The sequence below is a fragment of the Ipomoea nil genome, unplaced genomic scaffold, assembly GCF_001879475.1.
Source record: "Ipomoea nil cultivar Tokyo-kokei standard unplaced genomic scaffold, Asagao_1.1 scaffold1768, whole genome shotgun sequence".
Lineage (NCBI taxonomy): Eukaryota > Viridiplantae > Streptophyta > Magnoliopsida > Solanales > Convolvulaceae > Ipomoea > Ipomoea nil.
In genome coordinates this window covers 761,472-781,532 of record NW_017618196.1, presented here as the reverse complement: position 1 = coordinate 781,532, position 20,061 = coordinate 761,472, and the positions used below count along the sequence as shown (strand labels likewise).

Below are 20,061 nucleotides of genomic sequence, written 5' to 3'. Positions count from 1 at the left end.
CTTAATGATCTTAACGAAAAGCGTCGACACAAAATTAATGCAGCCAAGTCTACACTAACTCACGGCGTCAATGCTGGTATGTTTTTTAATAGTCAAATTTGTCTTGCTATGAATTCAATTCTTAAACTTTTTCCTTTTTGTGTTTGTTTGTTCTCATTAATGAAATGTTTAAAAGCATCCTATTCAATCTTGCCAAGTCAGGGCAATTATTATTGATCTGCCTATTGTTTATTGTACCATGATTCCATGAATGTGGGTCTTTAAGTTTTAGGATATATTTCCCTGCTAATGATTGGCTAATTACCTCAACAGGAAAAAGACCTCAATTGTCAACTATTGGGAATTCTTCAAATATTGTTTGGCAAAAATATACAGTTGAGAAGGTTGACAGAGAAGAGTTGCTTCAGCAGAAAGGCTGCATTATATGGATTACTGGCTCAGTGGTTCAGGTTTGTTCCAAAAATTTGTCAACTGACATTAGCTAATATCACCTTGTACTCTGTGTCTGTATGCCTCTATCTCTCTCGAAACGGTTTTATTGTTCATCTTTCTGTGTTTTTATATATGTTTTTGTGTAATTTAGAGAATCCATTCTTGATTTCTTGTCTTCTTCTTATCCTCTCTTAATACTTGAGGTTTCCTTCTTGTTTTTATTTAAAAATCACATAGGATGCAACAACACAAATTTAGCCTTCAAAATGACATTCTTGAATTCCTTGTTTTCTAAGTTCTACATGAAGGCTTTGATTTGTGTTTTATCTTCTTCATCCCTTAGTATTCTGCTTTATTTCAGGAAAGACTACTTTGAGATGTGCTCTAAGCGGAGGCTTACATGCTCAGGGAAAGCTTACTTATATTTTTGATGGTGACAATCTCCGCCATGGTCTAAAAGTGATCTTAGCTTTGAAGCAAAGGATAGGGCAGAGAACATAAGACGGGTTGTTGGGTTACCAAGTTCTTTTCTTGAAAAAGATCTCATCCGTCCTCAGGAATATTCTCATTTATGTTTTGCTTGCAATACACGGGAGAGGTGGCCAAGTTGTTTGCAGATGCTGGATTAATATTATATTTTATAAATGTATATGCATGTAGAATATGCATTTTTTTTTATTAATTGTAGTAAGTAGGATATAGAACATATTTATCTTTAAATCCTTATTATTTATTTTTAGGATTGTAGTAAGTATGATAATAGGATTCTAAAATCTTAATATGTTTTTAAAATACAAACATAGAAATCCCATTGAGTAAATTCTTTTTTTTTTTTTTTCTTAAGCAATTGATTTTTATCTTTAAATCTTTATTATTGATTTTTATAGGAAGCTGGGAACAAATTCAACTAACAGGAGCAGTAGGAAGTCGCCAAGACATCAACCCAACTTAAGTGCTGCTGCAACTACGGGAATTTAGAATACACATCTAAATATTGCAGGGTCAATCGCTACGAATTCAACATATCAATAACCGCTTACAAGATCAAGAATATATAATACAATTGAGGTCTCAATCCTATACACAACAAGACAAAAACATGGTATTATATACCATAACATCATTGCACGAATCATTCTCATTCACTACTGTTAGTATTATTATTATTTTTAGGCTAAAGTGTCATTCCGCACCATGAACCATAAGCGATTCTTCATGCCGCACCCTGAACTTTCATAAGTGCTATTTCGATCCACAAACTAAAAAAATTTTGTCGCCTAGAACTTTTTGCAAGTTACCTATAGGTTGCAGGTCATAATTTTGTGGCATGAATTTTTTTTTTTTTTTTTTTTTGCTGACATGGATTTTTTTTTTTATTTTCATCAACACACTCATATTCTTCCGCGATATTCTGGCCGATCTTCGTCTGCAATCAAGAGGCTCAGGCTGTGAGGACCTGGGGACTAATAGTTGAATGACAGAGAGAAGAGAGATGAAGATTTGCATAAAAGAGGTCAAGATGGAAGAATTGCAGAGAGAATGAAGAAAGAAAAATGATTTCATTCATGTCATAGCCTGCCAATCCTTCACAGTATCTCTTAAAAGGCTGACAAATAACAAACTCCTAAAAATAAGGGACTATTGATAGAATTTAACAACGGTAGAAAACAACAAAATAGCAGCAGAAAACAACAAAAGGAAAATAACTTTAAATAACCTTATTGCTCAGATTAACCTCCTTGGTTCATAACAGTACTCCCCCCTTGAACAGATCCTTGTCCCCAAGGATCAAAGTTTGGGAGTTGTTTAGCTAAATGGTGGAATTCCTCCAGGTAGCATTCTCAGGAGGCAGGTTAGCCCATTGAACAAGGATTTCAACTTGTGCAGCATTGTCCTTCTTGACCATCCTTTTCCCCAGAACAGTTACTGGTTCTGCTAGAATATCACCATCAGGCCCTGTGGCAGGGGGTTGCTTCTGCACCTCCTTGGATCCTACTTTCTTCTTGAGTTTGGGAGATATGGAAGACAGGGTGAATTAGGGATCCAGGTGGCAATCGCAATCTGTAGGCAACAGGACCAACTCTTTCCAACACCTCAAAGGGCCCATAATATTTGGCTGCTAATTTCACATTAGTTCTTACTGCCATTGATGATTGTCTATAAGGTTGAAGTTTCAAGAACACCAAATCACCCACCTGAAGCTCTCTCTCTGACCTATTCTTATCTGCATAGTGTTTCATCCTACTCTGGGCCCTCATTAAGTTGTCTTTTAGCTGTTTTAGAAGCTCATTTCTATTCTTAATCCATTCCAGCTGAGGATCTGTTGTTCCTCCTTTGATGATGTCAACTGCTATTGATGGAGGTTTATAACCGTACAAGGCTTCAAATGGAGATAATTTAAGTGAAGTGTGAAAGTTAGTATTATACCAAAATTCTGCTAGTGACAACCACTTTACCCATTGTCTTGGCTTTTGGAAAGGTTATACATCTCAAATATGTCTCCGAACACCTATTCACCCTCTCAGTCTGGCCATCTGTGTGAGGATGGTAAGCTATGGAATAGCTAAGTTGGACTGTAATCTGTTTGAACAAACTTTTCCAGAACTTTCTTAGAAAAATCTTATCTCTGTCAGAGAAAATATTTTGGGGCAGTCCATGCAGCCTGTAAACCTGATCCACAAATAACTCAGCCACTTGTTCAACACTAAAAGGATAACATAATGCTAAAAAGTGACTATATTTTGTCAACCTATCCACTACAACCAAGATCATATCTTTTCCATGAGATTTAGGCAAACCTCCAATAAAGTCCATAGAAATACTGGACCAAGCCTCCTCAGGTATTGAAAGCGGTTGAAGCAATCCCGGAGTAAGAATCTGTTCTCCCTTACACCTTTGGCAAACATCGCATTCCCTGACAAAGTCTATAACTTGTTTCTTAGTACCAGGCCAATAAAACAAGTTTTTCATCCTTTTATAAGTGACCAATTGCCCAGAGTGTCCCCCCAAAGCAGTAGAATGTAGCTCACTCAAAAGATTCATTCTCAAGTTTCCATGGTTTCCCACGTATAACCTCCCTTTGTATCTCAGCATCCCATTAGTAACTGTGAATTTATCCGGGTTGTCAGAGACAATTAGTGTTGTTGTGAGGTGTTCCTTAGCCCATTCATCATCCTTATAACTCTCCAGAACTTCCTCCATCCATTTAGGTTGAGTTGATGCTACCATGCTACTCTCGGCGTGGCTTCCCTCATCCATTCTTGACAAAGCATCTGTAGCCACATTCTCTATGCCCTTTCTATACTGGATTGAGAAGTCCAGTCCCAATAACTTGACTAAGCCTTTTTGCTGCAATGCTGTGGTAATTTTCTGTTCTAGCAGAAATTTTAGACTCTGGTGGTCTGTTTTTATCACAAAGTGCCAAGGAGATATGCTCTCCATTTATCCACAACATTGATGATGGAGAGGTACTCCTTCTCATAAATGGATAGTCCTAAGTGCTTAGAATTAAATCTTTGACTGTAGTAGGCAATGGGTTTCCCCTCCTGCTTGAGAACTGCTCCCATACCCTTATGACAAGCATCAGATTCCACAACAAATTCCAAGTTGAAGTTAGGTAAGGCTAGTACAGGGGCAGTACACAAGGCATGTTTTAACTCTTCAAAGGCTATTTCTGCAGCTTGGTCCCAACTAAAGGCATTTTTCTTCAATAAATTGGTGAGAGGCTTGCAGATGATTCCATAACCCTTCACAAACCTCCTGTAGTATCTAGCTAATCCCAAAAACCCTCTAAGCTCTTTGACAGTGTGAGGTTTGGGCCAACTCATAACAGCTTTAATCTTTTCAGGGTCAGTTTGTAAACCTTCCACAGATATAATGTGCCCTAAGTATTCTATTTGATGTTGAGCAAAGGAACATTTACTTAACTTGGCATACAAGTGTTGCTCCCTCATGATGTTGAACACCGCTCTCAAATGCTGCAAGTGTTCCTCCAAGTTGGGGCTGTAAATCAAGATATCATCAAAGAAAACCACCACGCACCTTCTTAGAAGTGGCTTAAACACAGAATTCATTAGTGCTTGAAAAGCGGTAGGTGCATTTGTGAGACCAAAAGGCATGACAGTGAACTCGAATAAGCCTTGGTGCGTTTTGAATGCTGTTTTATACTCCTCTCCTTCCCTCATTGTCACCTGGTGATATCCTGATCTCAAATCCACCTTAGAGAAAAATCGGGATCCTGCTAACTCTGAGAACAAATCCTCCACAATGGGAATGGGGTATTTGTTCTTGATGGTGATGGCATTCAATGCTCTATAATCTACACAAAACCTCCAGGTTGAGTCTTTCTTTGGTACCAGCAGTACTGGGGAGGCAAAAGGTGAAGAACTGGGCCTGATGATTCCAATTTGTAGCATTTCGTCCAACATCCTTTCTATAACATTTTTCTGCTCAAATGAGTACCTGTAGGGTCCTGTGTTAACTGGAATAGCATTGGGGATCAATGGAATTGAATGGTCACAAGCCCTGATAGGTGGCAGTGATTTAGGTTCCTGGAATAAGCCTGAAAATTCTAATAGTATCTCCTTGATCCTGGGAGGTGCCAGGACTAAAGGACCTCTTGTCACTTCAATGTTATAGGAGTTCCCTTGTATTTCATTCCTTTCTTGTTCTTTGTCAATACAAACCACGAATCCCTTCACTCCTTGCCTTTGCCAATTTTTCACCTCCTTCTTACTAGCCTCCATCAACCTCTTCTTGGGAGTTATCCCTTTGAGATTAATCATTCTCCCATCCTTGTGAAATGATATACTTAAGGGCCTTGTGTGCAGTTCAATAGGGGCAAACAAATCAATCCAGTCCATTCCCAACAACATATCACAACCCCCTAATTCCATCACTCTAAAGGATTTTTGGAAATGCTCTCCTTGCATCATCCATTCTACGTTTCCACTCATCTCATCACATAACAATTTCTCCCAATTGGCTACTGTTACAACTAGGGGCTGTACCGTGTATGCTTTCAGTCTGAGATTATGTGTCAAAGCTGGGTCAATGAAGCTGTGGGTGCTTCCAGAATCCACTAGTATAATGATATCTTTTTTGAGAATTGATCCTGGTAACTTAATTGTGTTGATTTTTTTTTTGGTACATACTTAATTGCGTTGATACCCTCTCCTCCAACTACTGCATTAAGAGAGATTTTAGCTTCTTCTACACATTCTTCACTTAATGGAGTTACGTTCGCTTGTTCCTGCCCTTGGATGTCATCTTCCTCACCACCTTCAGCAGAAGCCATATGACCATTAGGTTTGCACTTGTGGCCATATTGCCACTTCTCCTTGCAGTTGAAGCATAATCTCTGCTCCCTAAGTTTATCCATCTCAACATTTCTGGTTGTATTGTTGATTCTTGGACCTTTCGGCCCAGAGGGTGTAAATTTGGAGTTTTCAGCAGTTCTCACTACTGAATTCCTTGGCTGCAGAGTATTTTTAGGGAGAAATTCCATGGACCTCATCCCTTGTTCAAAGTTCTTAGCCAGCCAAATGACATCCTCAAGATTTTCTGGCTTGGTTGACCTCACAAAGCATCTGATCACGTGTTTAAGCCTGCACACATAATTCCCTAAGAAGTTTTCATCTGTTAAATAGTGTCTCACTTGGAGTAACATGCTCCTCATTTCTTCAAATTTTTCAGTAAATTCTTCCACACTCCCAATCTGCTTTAGAACTGCGAATTCTTCATCTATAGAAGTAGTACTATTGCCAAACCTTCTACAAATAGCTTCCACAAAGTGCCCTTAGTTAAATCCACCCCTCAGATTGTTTAAATACCCTTCTAGCCAGACTCCTACCTTTCCTGGCAGATTTACTGTCAAATAATCTAAATAAAAGACTGGTGGAGTTTGAGAAATCATGAAATACCTTTCTACCCTCCTTATCCACATCTGGGATTTTGGTAGTCAAAATCTGGAAATTCACTCCTTGGTCTTGGTCCATGGTTTTGAAACTCAGGAAATGGTTCTCATTGGGCAATAGCAGGGTTTGGAGCCTGAGGTTGAGGAGTAGCTGTTCTGATTTGTCTTTTTTCCTGCTCCTGGCTGCATTCCCCCCTCTCTGGAATAGAAGAGTTTTGTGTGGTGGGGGTCACATTTCCTCTCCCCTGAACTGTGGAACCATGATGAGGTGTTTCCATTACTGGTGCTGTAGGCCTATTGAGGCGAAATAACTCCATCATTTCAGCCCTCATGTCTATCAAGGCTTTCATCATACTATCTGAGTTTGTTCTTACTTCTTGTCTAGAGGTTTGCACTTCCTGTATTGTGGCCTCCAACCTTTCATCAAACTCTGTTTGTTTTTCTTGTAGTGCTTTGAATCTATCTTTGTTGGTCACCATTTCTGCTCAGGAAAGGGGCTCTGATACCAAAATGTGAGGACCTGGGGACTAATAGTAGAATGACAGAGAGAAAGAGATGAAGATTTGCATAAAACAGGTAAAGATGGAAGAATTGCAGAGAGAATTAAGAAAGAAAAATGATTTCATTCATGTCATAGCCTGCCAATCCTTCATAGTATCTCTTAAAAGGCTGACAAATAACAAACTCCTAAAAATAAGGGACTATTGATAGAATTTAACAGCTGTAGAAAACAACAAAATAGTAGCAGAAAACAACAAAAGGGAAAAAAACAAAAGGAAAATAACTTTAAATAATCCTATTGCTCAGATTAACCTCGTTGGTTCATAACACATGCCAACGATGATCCTTAGCGACCGTCCAGAGCAGTCTCCTACTCGCAGCGACGTGATCGCCACCATTAGTTTGGCGATCGGCAACCATCTACGAAGTCGCAAGTCGCGAACCAGTCTTCATCGGGAAGTTTTTCCGGCGTCTGAGTCCATGCATGGATGATCGGAGGCTATAGAGGGGGTCACAGATGCGTCTAGATCAACATACGCTGCTTGGATTGTTGATCGAAGTGATCTGGAATTTGTGGACTCTGGCGACAATGCTTAGGACGACGGCGAACCCCTCTCACGACATCAGAATCGTGATCACCATCCCCAGTTTGGTGATCGGCAGGCCTCTACGACGCGACCCCGTCTCCATCGTTGTTCGAATCTCCGGCGTTCCCGCCTTTGCATGGGCTGTCGATGGATGTAGATGGAATCAGGGATGTGTCCAAGATCAAGAGCACTGTTTGGATTAACTTTCCTGCTCCGATGGTAATATCTCTCCCAGAGTTCATAGTTATGGTAATATTGTAATTAAGTTTTGTAGCATTTGGGTAGGTTTGGTTTTTGTAATTTTGAGTTTCAGTTTGCAATGGATTTCATGATGCAATTCACGGAGACCTTGCCGTCGTCGTCGCATACATTTGAATTGCATGAAAAAACTTGAATCACATACATTTGAATTGCATGTTCAAAGCCTGACTACACATCTTCGACTATATGACGACTCTTAGCTGCCTCATCCCAAAATTGGCAGAATCTTGCTGTCTCCAAGTAGTGTGAGAGAACAATTACAGTCTTGAATTGTTCTTCCATTTGCACTAGTTCTGGGATTAAGAAAAGACAAAGGCTGAAATCTGGCGCTGGCATGGCCATCATAGCCTTGACCAAAATGCGAGCAACAATTTGTGTACTCATCCTCTCAGGCAAAGATTTGCATCCAAATTGTAAGTCTGCGAAGAAACCTGTTCATTGACGTAGTTCTCGAGATCAGGGAGGATGTCTGAATTATAAGGATTGACGACGATGAGTTGCTCCACCATGTACGACAACGCCGACAACGGATGTCCAGCCACCTCTCTCCCCATTCTCTGAAGCTTCTCGACGATTCAAACATGCATCGTTCGCCAGTGAGATTTTTCGAGCTCAAGTTTACCGCGGCAGAGGTTTCTAGGTCTTAAAAAAAAAAAAAAAAAAAAAAAAAAAAAAGAATTGACTTTAATAAATAGTCCACATCAACACATTACCGGTGTCATGTCATCAAGCAACCGGGAAACCTGTAAAATGTTTTAGGTGACAAATTTTTTTTAGTTTGTGGATCGGAACTTGAGTGCGGCATGAAGAATCGCTAATGGTTCATGGTGCGGAATGACACTAGCCTTATTATTATAGACTAGCTCGGGTGACATAGAGATTTGGACCCATGACCTTTGGTCTGACTTTGATACCAAATTGAAGCATGTGCTTCATCTCAACTAAAAGACTAAGCTGATAGTTGGATTGCACATTAATGGTTATATGCTCAACAATCACTACCACACGTTAACAAGATGCAATACAGACACAACCAGCAAAAAGGAAACTCAACTTCACTAAAGATGGAGAGTATGAAGACAATTCCGAGCCTCAACAAACGCGCATGCACTAAGAAAAATTAATTTACTATGCTCAAATTACTCTTTTCATTATAGATAGTCAATTTTAGTTAGTGGTTTATTTGTTTTTATATACTTTAGTTATAATTTAGCTATTTAAAATTTCTTTATGTTTTTATTAAAATTTAAGCACCAAGACTATTTCTTATACTTTCTCAACCTAATGAAGTACAAAGAGTCAACAACGTGAAGTACAAAGAGTCAACAACGACTCCAGTGATACTTGATCTCATGACCTCCCACATGGGAGATGTCACTACATGTCATTTCACAAGATGCTTCGCCAAAACTATTTCTTTATCTTTTATTAATTTCACATTTTTCTCTTTCATTATTATATGAATATTTTAACTAAATAAGGAACACTAATTTATAAATACACATTGGGCATTGGTCTAATCGCGCAAAGCGCGTGTCATAACTAGTTTTAAATAAAAATAAGTGATGTGTATATGATTAGGCTTGATCCTCATTAAGAACAGTTATGGCAGAAATAATTTTAGGAAAAAGGTTTAAATTAGCTATTAAATTACACATAAAAATATAATTGAGTCATTCAATTTTTTAAAAAAAGTATAATTAGATGTATCAATTATCCAAAAATATGTAATTTTACCAAATTTGACCCCTAGTATGAGAGAGAAAAGGTAGGGGTATTACCTTTTCTCTCTCCTCTATCGAAGTCAATATTGTAGTATTTTTATAATAAGAAAGAGGTAATCAATCAAGTATTTTACACATTTCAATCCAACTTTTCATTTCAACACAAAATTGTCTCTTCACTTTAAATTTTGCACAAAAAAAAAAAAAAAAAAAAAAAAAAAAAAAAAAAAAAAAAGTCAAAGCCCCTCTTTCGAGGAGAACATTGTGACACTCCAGGATGAATCATTATTGTGTGAACCATACTATTAAATAATGTACATTAATACATAAATAATATATTATTAGTATATTAAAAATGTACATTATATTCGGGAAAAGTATATTATTTATAATAATTTAGTACCAGAATAATATATATATTTTTAATATATTAAAATGTACATTTTATTATAGTCCATACAGTATTATATGAACAATGGTTCACACAATAATTTGCCCTCGAGGATATATGATGGAGAAATGGACCATGTTGAATGCATGATGGAGAAGTGGAGGGCAGCGTGCTGCATGATGGATGATGGAGTAATGGTCTACATGGATGTGAGCTATATTTGTTAATCTCCTAACAATCTTGTGTCTTTTTTTTTTTTTTTTAAGGGTAATCTTGTTTTTTTTTTTTTTTTTTTTGAATGCTACTGACTCTATTACATTATAGTATCTATTCAAAAATATTTTTTCAACCTACTGCAACATAAAAAGTCAACAATGTCCCCACTGAGCCTCGATCTCATGACCTCCTTGTTGGTGATAATGAACCAAAATCGATTTAATATCGCAAAAAATAATATTCATATATACACACGAAAATATATATAAAATATTATTGGATATATATCCGAAATATATATATATCACAAATATATATAAAACGGATCCAACGGTTATATATACGTATATATCTACGAAAAAGATATATCAATATATATCAACAAAAAATGGAGGTTATAATCCTCAGATTATAATTTCAATCCAACAAGAAAGTAGAAAGAATTTTTGCTTAGAGCATAATCCAAAACAAGAAAGAAGGAGAAGAAGAAAGAATAGTACGAGTTAGACGAAGTGCATTTCTTTCCTTAAAACCTTATTTGCCACCTTCCAAAAGTGCTAGGAGCGTTGTGGCCTAGGTTTCCTAGGATAAAACGTACAATGGTTCGACGTTTGAGCACCCAAATGAACGAACCCGGGGAACAAGAGCACGGGCAAAACACAGCTTCAAGAATGGAGTAGGAGCAGAGTTTTGAGAAGAAAAGTAGAATTTCTTTGTGTGTGTTCTTGTGTTGTTTCTCACTTTCTCACTATCACTCTTTTAAAAAAAGGTTGCTCCCACAACATGTTTATATAGGAGATTGGTACTAAATAGCATCATCATGACACATTAACCAACATAAATTCAATTTAATAATTGAATTATGACGTTTGAAACGGTCGTACTTATTATCGAAATAATATCAACGGTCACGAACTTAATATCTGATTAATTCGTACTGACCATAACGACTCGTTTCAAAAAAAAATATCTGAGTGACCGAGAAGTCCGTACAAACCCGAAAGTTTAACACATTGGGACCGGAAACCACACCCGAGTAGTTCGCAAGCACCGAAACGGTGCAACACGAATCAATGCATATAACATTGATTCGTGCTCACCGAATCTAAAAGCCACGAAAGAAGCTCACACATAAGCACGAAAGGAGCACGAAACTTAAGCTTTCAAGTCCATGCAACATTCGTCCATGCATATTGCTATATTCCCAATTCCAAAGCTTTTTTTTTTGAAAGGCAAATTCTCCCCCACAAAGAGAGCTCATTTTCCACTTGAACTACCCTGTTGGGTTTCCCAATTCCAAAGCTTAATTAAGCTCTTAAGATTAATTAACATATTTAAGCTTTCAAAACAAAGCTTAACTACACTTAAGCTTACTTTCGTACAGGACCGAAAGCAGGGGCACGAATTGGGGTAAAACTCAATTCCCATTTATTAAGCTTTCGTATTTTGGACTTCTCCTAAATATGTTCATTTTGAGAATCAATTTCTCATTCACCTATTACTCATTTTGAGCGTACATTATATCAAATTCTTCGTCTTACTACGAAGAACCCGAATCCACATTGACCCGACCCAAATCGGAAGTGGATCCCACATATATTTGTACAACAAAATAATCACTCAAAATGTCATTTTAATGCTATTTTTCCAACACTCCTATATGAAAAAATCACTACATGCCATCTGAGTACAAGGTACTTGGCGAAGGGTAATCTTGTTAGTTCTTAAGTTCTTAAAAAAAAAAACATATTTCGTCCCTAGAATTTGGGCAAATTATTGTGTGGACCATGGTCCACATAATATTGTATTTACCATAAATGAAATTAAATTTTTAATGTACTAAAAGTACATTATATAAAATAATATACATTCAGTATTCAAATAATATACTTTTTCTGAAAATAAAGTACATTTTTACATATATTAAAAGTATATTATTTGTATACTAAATGTACATTATTTTATAGTATACATAATATGGTCCGCACAACTTGTGTGGACCATCGTCTGTGAAATAATTATTGTAGAATTTGACTCCCGACTTTAAGATATTGTTAAAATTTTATTGTATGAACTAAATATGTCATTTCACTAATAACTTAATTAGAGATAAAAAAAAAAAAAAGTATAAACGTGAATATTTGAAAAATTAATTTTATAACACGATTACAACTTATGGGTTATTGGGTTAAAAGTGTTATTTTCTATTGTAAACTGGTATGAAATTGTAATACATAGTGTGTTTGGCCAGAATACCAAATTAATGTTTTTTTTTTTTAGGGGACCAAAGTCATGTAATTAGTTATACACTAATTGACAAATTATTTCATGGACACGAATCTACCTTGCAAGGTGGATCCTGAGCCATGGTATAACTATATAACAATTGATAGTAATTCTTTCGGCTTTCTTCGCTTGGTTCCAAATTTATTGGACTAATTTGCTCACCTTCTAAGCCCAATAGGCCTGGGGCTGCAAATTATATCATACTAGGATTTATCTTGCATTATGTGGTAAATTATGCTCTAGAAACGTGTTCATTATGTGCATGGTGTACATATGAGTAGATCCATAATTTCTTTACTGTATATTTATAATTTTTTTTTTTGAAAACGTAAATTCATAATTTTATTTTTCATTTGTTGTTACAGATATTATGAATCTACAGTACATAAATTATGAATCTACAGTATAGAAATTATAAATCTACATTATAGAAATTATGAATCTGCAGTATAGAAATTATGAATCTACAGCTTAGAAATTATAGATCTATTCGTTAACAACAAATGAAAAACAAAATTATGAATCTACGTTTTCAAAAAAAAAATAAATTATGAATCTACAGTATAGAAATTATGGATCTACCCCTGTGTTCACCATGCGCATGGTGAACACGTTTCCACAGCATAACTATCCGCATTATATTGAGGATCCTGGTTTAAAACGACATTCAAATTATATATATTTACAGTTAACATATTATATACTTTCAGTTAACAGATTATGTACATGTAAATAAACTGAAAGCACATAATATCTTAATTGTAATAGATACATAATTTATTAACTAAATGTACATAATATGTTAACTGCACGCAGTGTTACAAAAGACGTTAAGCGCCCGATTTTTTATTTTTTATTTTATTTTATTTTATTTCCGATTATTTATTTTTTATTTTATTTTATTTTATTTTTATTTAAAAAAAAAAAAATAACCAGCTCTGGCCGCCTAGGCCTATACCACCTAGGGCACGGAGGAGGCCGATTTCGAGTTCTCAACGCGACTAAGCGTCGCCTAGCGCCTAGGCGCGATTTTTATAACACTGACTGCACGTACATAATTTATTAACTAAAGTACATAATCTGGATATCGTCCACCAATCCATTATATGGATGGCTGATCCTGGCCCAAAATATAACAATTGGCTTGGAGCATTTTGGAGCCTATATATTACTAACATTGAAATGATTTAGAGAAGCGTAGGAAACACCAACTCAGTCACTGATTAAACCACACAAAGAAGTTTCTGTCCGACAAACTTGACAAAGAAATTGTTGATATATAAAAGCCTATTTCGTTATTTTCAGATACAAGAATTATAATTGTAGACATAGAAAATTTGAAGTCGACAAGTAGACCGATTAAATCATTATCGAGCCCAATTTCAGGGTTGATCATTAGTCCAATTTAATTAATTGGGCTATGATAATTAAATTAATTTAATTAGTCCAAGTAAATTTGATTTGGGCTATTGAATTAATTAATTAATTTGTCCAAGCCCATTTCATAATTGAATTATAATTATAATTATAATTTAAATGTAATATGATTTTATTATATTTGAATTAGATAATTATAATTTAATTTGAATTTGAATTAGATGATAGAATAATGAACCTAGACTTGATTTTGGCAAGGTTTATTTTAGTAGATAATTAATTAATTTAATTTAATAAATATTGGTGGAGTTTGTTGAGGGATTTTAGTTACAAACTTCACGATAAATAGAGCCCCAATTTTATTTTTTAAATCACACCTTAAATACATTGAAGAACGCTTGAAGACTTGAAGGCTTGAAGATTTGAGAGCTCTTTGAAGGCATTTGAAGATCTTAAAGAATTAAAGACATTGAAGACATTTTTTGCAGGTACCTTGAAGATATTGAAGTCTTTTGAAGGCAACTTCAAGCCATTGCAGGTACCTTGAAGATATTGAAGTCTTTTGAAGGCAACTTGAAGCAATTGCAGGTACTTTGATGTTTTGCAGAGTTGATTGTTTCGAAGCTTGACACTTGTTGTTGAAGATCACGCCAATTGAATCCCGGAAGTTACGCCATTTGAATCCCGGAGGCGCGCGCCATTTGAATCCCGGAGGCTACGCTACTTGAATCCCTGAGGCACTTCAGTAGTACACGTCAATGAAGAATCAGAGGACTACACAGAGATTTTGTACCTACACCTTGACACTGTATATTTTGTGAATATATACAATTTCGATATTTTTTGTGTTTACAATAATACATCCATTTTGTGGCTTCAAATTTGAGTTTCATAATATGAGTTGTATGAGCCAGACATTATTACTCTGCTGTTTGTATAAATTTAATTAGGGGGTATTAATGGACATATTGGGCTTTGCAATACTGTCATGTCTAAAGGACTTCTCTACACATAATTAGTTGAGCACTTGAGCTCTATTATGTATATTCTTATTCCATTTCTTAATTTTTATTTTTTGATGTGACAAATACTGATATGTTAATTTTATTATATTGGTGTTCAAAATAATGTTTTTATCAAAAATTTGAGAATAAAAGTAGAAATTGAGAGTTCACATAGTGTTAGGAACACTTGTAATTTAAATTTAGATGATACTAAAAATTTGAAATTTTATCCCCTATTTATTTTATTTCCTAGACTTAAAGATATTTCTGCTCAAATTCGAATAGTCTAAATACTAAATAGTAACTTGAGAAGTCACGCTTTAAATAGACAAAACAATTTGAATGATAACTTGAAAAGTTACATTTATGTTATTCTCAACAAAAATTTGAATAGTAACTCGAATGGATATCTTTCGAATAGCTTGAAGATGAAAATTTCGAGAAGAGTTCGAGAAGAAGATTCGAAGAGTAGAAGACTGAAAGACCAAAATATTACAAAGGCTGAATGGTGGAAGAACCTACCTTTCGAAGTAAAATAAAATGAATAAATAGTAAAGACAACCATTCGTATCCGAGAGGTTGTAAAGTGTTAAGGTTCGAAACGTTAACACGAATAGTAACAATTAACCATTCAAAAAGACAACCATTCGTATCCGAGAGGTTGTAAAGTGTTAAGGTTTGAAACGTTAACACGAATAGTAACAATTAACCATTCAAAAAGAACTCATCGAGACATTCTCTGAACCAACAGTTCAAAATCTTAAAACACGAGTGAATGTTACTAAGGCAAAAAGAGTCTAGGTTCACATCCTAAGAAAAATTTTCCTCAAAAAGTCTAGATACTTTGTACAGAACAAAAAAAAAATAATATATATATATATATATATATATATATATATATATATATATATATATATATATATATATATATATATATATATGGGGTCAAAGTACATATGAGGTCCCTGTACTATAGTGTTTTGTTCAATTTAGTCCCTATAGTTTAAAAATTGAAACAATTAAGGACAATTGCTTATATGAGCAAATATTTATGTATTTATTTGTGACATATTAATGTAATATATTGGTGGTAAAAATAATTAATTTTAAATATTTATAAAATAATATACGAGTTGACATGTAAGTATGATGACGTAGCAGAGATAATGTTAGCGTCACATCAATTTTTGTCTTTCATTGTTTCACTTTTCAAAGTACAGGGACTAAATTGAACAAAATTAAAGTAGAAGAATTAAATTGAACAAAACAATATAGTACGGGGACCTCATAGGTACTTTGACTATATATATATATATATATATATATATATATATATATATATATATATATATATATATATATATATTCAACGCAATTCAAGTGATCTAACGACTGAAAAGTCACAAGTCTGATCTACCGACACTATTCATGACTCATCACACTCTACTTTGCAAATGTGCAAACGAAAAGGCTTATATTATATACACACTTGCAAATACAAATTAATTTGAATTTTTTCTCTCTTTTTTTTCTTTTTTTCTTTTATTGATTTGACAATCAAATGTCCGTATCTACCATTCTGGATGCTCTCAGCTTCAAGAATTGAAGGTGAAAAATGAATGCTTAAAGCTGACCACCTGTGTAGGGGTAAACATAATTGAACAGAAGATTAAATGCTGTCAGATGTCAGATTTCCAGTGTCCATTCCATGTAGATAGTCATCTATAATTTAATGAATTTTTCTTTTATCTCATTCCTTTAATTTTTAATGAAAAAATATTATGTGTATTCTTAATTTTTACTTTCACACACAAAATCTTAATGTAAACGCTTATATTGAGACTCACATGAATAAATAACTTATTAAAATTTGTCACATTAAAGAGTAAAATTAAGGGAGTAAAATATGAGAGTACATGTGGTAGAAATTTTTTTTTAAATTATATTCAATTTATTAGGTGGACATGTAGCCAATTTAGATTCGGCATTCTCTCAACTCGAGACCAACTTTTCAGAAATCAGTGGATTAGGTTAGGTCCAATCTGTGACCAAAATCTATCTGTCTTGTAGCTATCATATAACTTATCTTTGTTGAAAGTTACTTTGATCTACCTCCTTCTTCAAAATTTACTTCTTTAATGTCTATATTCTTTTGTGATATTGCTTATTTGATTCTCTTCTAATATTTGATTTCAAAATAAATCATTTTCTTTTTTTATTTATGACAAGGGAATCATAAGAATGATTTTAACTATTGAGACAATGTTTTCGTAGTACCCTGTATAAATTCAAAACCTTTATCATTCCCTTTTGGGTATCATCGAGTACAAAATGCACCAATGCGATTGCCACACACACTATATGTACAATCGCTATGCTATGCATCCGTATGCACCGTGCATGCTGCATACGGATGTAAAAACGATGTCGTTTTGACGTCTAACTTTAAAAAAATAAAAATAATTCAGAATTGCATAACTACACATCCATAATTTCATAACTATACATCCAGAATTACATAACTACACATCCATAATTTCATAACTATAAATTCAGAATTGCATAACTACACATTCATAACTTCATAATATACATCCAGAATTGCATAACTATACATCCAGAATTGCATAACTATACATACATCCATAACTTCATAACTATAAAATTCAGAATTGCATAACGACACCATGCATAATTACACATCCATAATTTCATAACTATAAATCCATAATTGCATACCTACACATTCATAATTTCATAACTAAAAATTCAGAATGAATGAACTAAAAAATGAACAACATAATGTTGTTGCTGGGAATCGAAACTGATTTTTTTTTTTTTTTAAGTAGGATGCGCGTTTTGATACAAAACGACATCGTTTTTGCATCCGTATGCACCATGCATGGTGCATACGGATGCACAACATAATTTGCCCTATATGTATTATGATCATATGAGAACATGCGTTTCCATTTTTTAAAAAATAAACGATAGTAGAATAATCTCATCCATTCATATAGATTGATCTATATATAGCTGAAAATAGGGAAAAGAATATCATTTCATTTTCATAGTAATTATTAATTTTGGTTATACATCAGACAATTGATAATGTATCCGTTAATAACTAATGCTCAAGATCTAAAATAACTACATTCAAGGTTGTGACTCTATAAGTTATACCCGATATGTTAGTGTGCAACAAATTTGAGTGCACTTTTTTTTTTAGTTCATCAATGACTCACTAGTTCCGATCCTAATAAGTTCAATAGCTTATTTTAACTTTTTTTTTTCTTTGAAATTATGTTGTTATACTTTGAGTGGTGATGATCATAATATTAATGCATATTGATGGATACCTCCGAGTAGGGTACCTAGTCTGGGGCATGCCCACGCACTCAAAACTTGCAGCCTATCCGAAGGACCGGTGGGACCCCAAACTTGGGCGCATGTAAAGCACAGGCAGCCCTTCAATCATACGCGATTGATCAGCACAGGGCGTAGACAGGGCACCAAGTGGAACAGGCAGTCAGGACCCTAACCGGGACATCGTGGCCGAACCCAGTCGCCCAACCCCTCCGTAGGCAGTTGAGGTCTGGGGATGGACTAGATCGGGTGCCAAATCTTGAGGGGGGGAAGAGGGGGTGGGGTTGGGGTAAGAGATTTCACAGAGATTAAATTTCCTCCGAATCTTAGACCAAATTTCTCTTTTATGTCATTAGAAAAGAAAATCTTATAGCTTAGGAAACTTTCATATTACACATTTATGAACTCTCTCTTTCCTTTTATCAAAGCATGTAGACCTTGTAGAAATACCTCTCTGAAATACATTAAAAAGAGTTCAACATTCAATTCTCTAGCAATAACTTTGTCATTTTCATCTCTATCTCTCTTTGCATTATTTTACAGTTATTATATTGACCTGCCGATCCACTACCACATTTCCATAAAACCAACACACATTTTTACGCAGTGTTAGAAGTTAGGTGAGTACTGAGTAGACAACATAGTTTTCATAGACTACTTTTCACCATTATATTAATAATGAAAAGAAAAAAAAAAAAAAACAGAGAAATTAGTTGATAACTTCAGACAAGAAAACAGAAAAGGTACGAAACATGAAACAACTGAATACATGTAATAGCAGCTAGCAAGCAAGAGACCAAACACCATAAGAGCTGGCAAAGCAGCAGACTCCATGTTTGGGTTTTCGAAGGTTTATTAGGAAGCAGATGGAGAGAAGAGTGATCCACATGGTTGGATTTGTAACATTTATTTAGCAATACACACCACACATACACACAGTACTGCCGCAGCTGCTGCCTATATGGATAGATGATGAATTAGCAAGGCTTAGTGCAGAAGCAGCGGCGGCGCAACCCTTTGCAGTCGCCGCCGGAGAACCCCTCCGTGTGGCAAACCGTTGCGCAGTTGCTGTCCCGAGCACATGGCCCCTTGAACTTCGAGCTCGGCGACTCGCACATCCTCGCCTCCGCCACCATTATTGTGTTTGTTCCCAGCTCTGCACACAATTACCACACACATATGCATATTCATGAAACAACAAAAATTCTTCATAACTACAAGGTTACATGTCCAACTTTCAACAAGGAGAACCTATTAACTTCTTTGTTTGACCTACTAACTAATTAGGCAGGTATATTTCCTTGGTGTCCTTCACCAATTAGGGTCACAGGGCGGGATTTATCATTTATCTATGCATACTCTTGGATAGTGACTACAAGTTTATCTCGTCACACAAAATAAATAGAAGAACAAAAATGGGAGTGGCGTCAGATCAGTTAAGAAGAAAGGAGGAGGAAGAAGAAGATGGAGGCATACCAGTGGCCATGAACAGCATCACAAAGAGAAGGGCAGCTGCAAATGAACGGAGAGATGAAGCCATCGAGGATGAAGAAGATGGAGTGTTTTTTGGGAAGCTTTACGTATTTTAACTGTGTGGTGGTGAGTGAATTCTTGAGGCTTTGGTATTGGTAGTTTATATAGCGATAAAGCCTTTAGGCTCCGCCTAACTTCTACCACGTTTTCTCCCTGCTAGTAAAGCCTGTAAAGGCAGTCTGTGAATTACAGTGTGGATTTAAATTTTACCAAAGATAGATGGCCAAGGATCTTGTGTCCAATGGCACTAAGTTGCTTCCTTATAAGAGAGGTTGTGGGTTTGAGGTGATATTGGTTTGTGCTTTATTTAATTAAGAAAATAATTATGAACAGATACTATATTAGTACATTGTAATAGAGTCAGTAGTATTAAAATAAAATTGTGTTTGTTTGGGGACTTTTACACCTTACTAGTTTGTTTGTGTATTTCTATTATCATATTATTTGAATCAAATTCTTTAGCAATTAC

The 20,061-nt window shown here is 35.2% G+C and overlaps 2 protein-coding genes across 2 annotated transcripts; both read right to left on the bottom strand.

The window, feature by feature from the left end:
- Positions 1 to 7,863: 7,863 nt before the first annotated feature.
- On the bottom strand, positions 7,864 to 8,249 carry LOC109192081 (eukaryotic translation initiation factor 3 subunit K-like). The gene is made up of 2 exons (XM_019342680.1): positions 8,127 to 8,249; positions 7,864 to 8,043 (listed from the first exon to the last, which is right to left on the bottom strand). Exons 1-2 carry the CDS (start codon positions 8,247 to 8,249, stop codon positions 7,864 to 7,866), a joined length of 303 nt encoding a protein of 100 aa, XP_019198225.1.
- Positions 8,250 to 18,747: 10,498 nt separating this feature from the next.
- On the bottom strand, positions 18,748 to 19,673 carry LOC109192068 (defensin Ec-AMP-D1-like). The gene is made up of 2 exons (XM_019342667.1): positions 19,536 to 19,673; positions 18,748 to 19,215 (listed from the first exon to the last, which is right to left on the bottom strand). The coding sequence occupies exons 1-2, from the start codon at positions 19,597 to 19,599 to the stop codon at positions 19,037 to 19,039; spliced, it is 243 nt and encodes an 80-aa protein (XP_019198212.1). The 5' UTR covers positions 19,600 to 19,673; the 3' UTR covers positions 18,748 to 19,036.
- Positions 19,674 to 20,061: the final 388 nt, after the last annotated feature.

Coding starts and splice junctions, on each gene's coding strand:
- LOC109192068 (XM_019342667.1), bottom strand. CDS start 19,599: ATGGCTTCATCTCTCCGTTCATTTGCAGCTGCCCTTCTCTTTGTGATG. Junction 19,216..19,535: donor GATGCTGTTCATGGCCACTG/GTATGCCTCCAT, acceptor AATTGTGTGCAG/AGCTGGGAACAAACACAATA.
- LOC109192081 (XM_019342680.1), bottom strand. CDS start 8,249: ATGGGGAGAGAGGTGGCTGGACATCCGTTGTCGGCGTTGTCGTACATG. Junction 8,044..8,126: donor AGAACTACGTCAATGAACAG/GTTTCTTCGCAG, acceptor ATTTTGGTCAAG/GCTATGATGGCCATGCCAGC.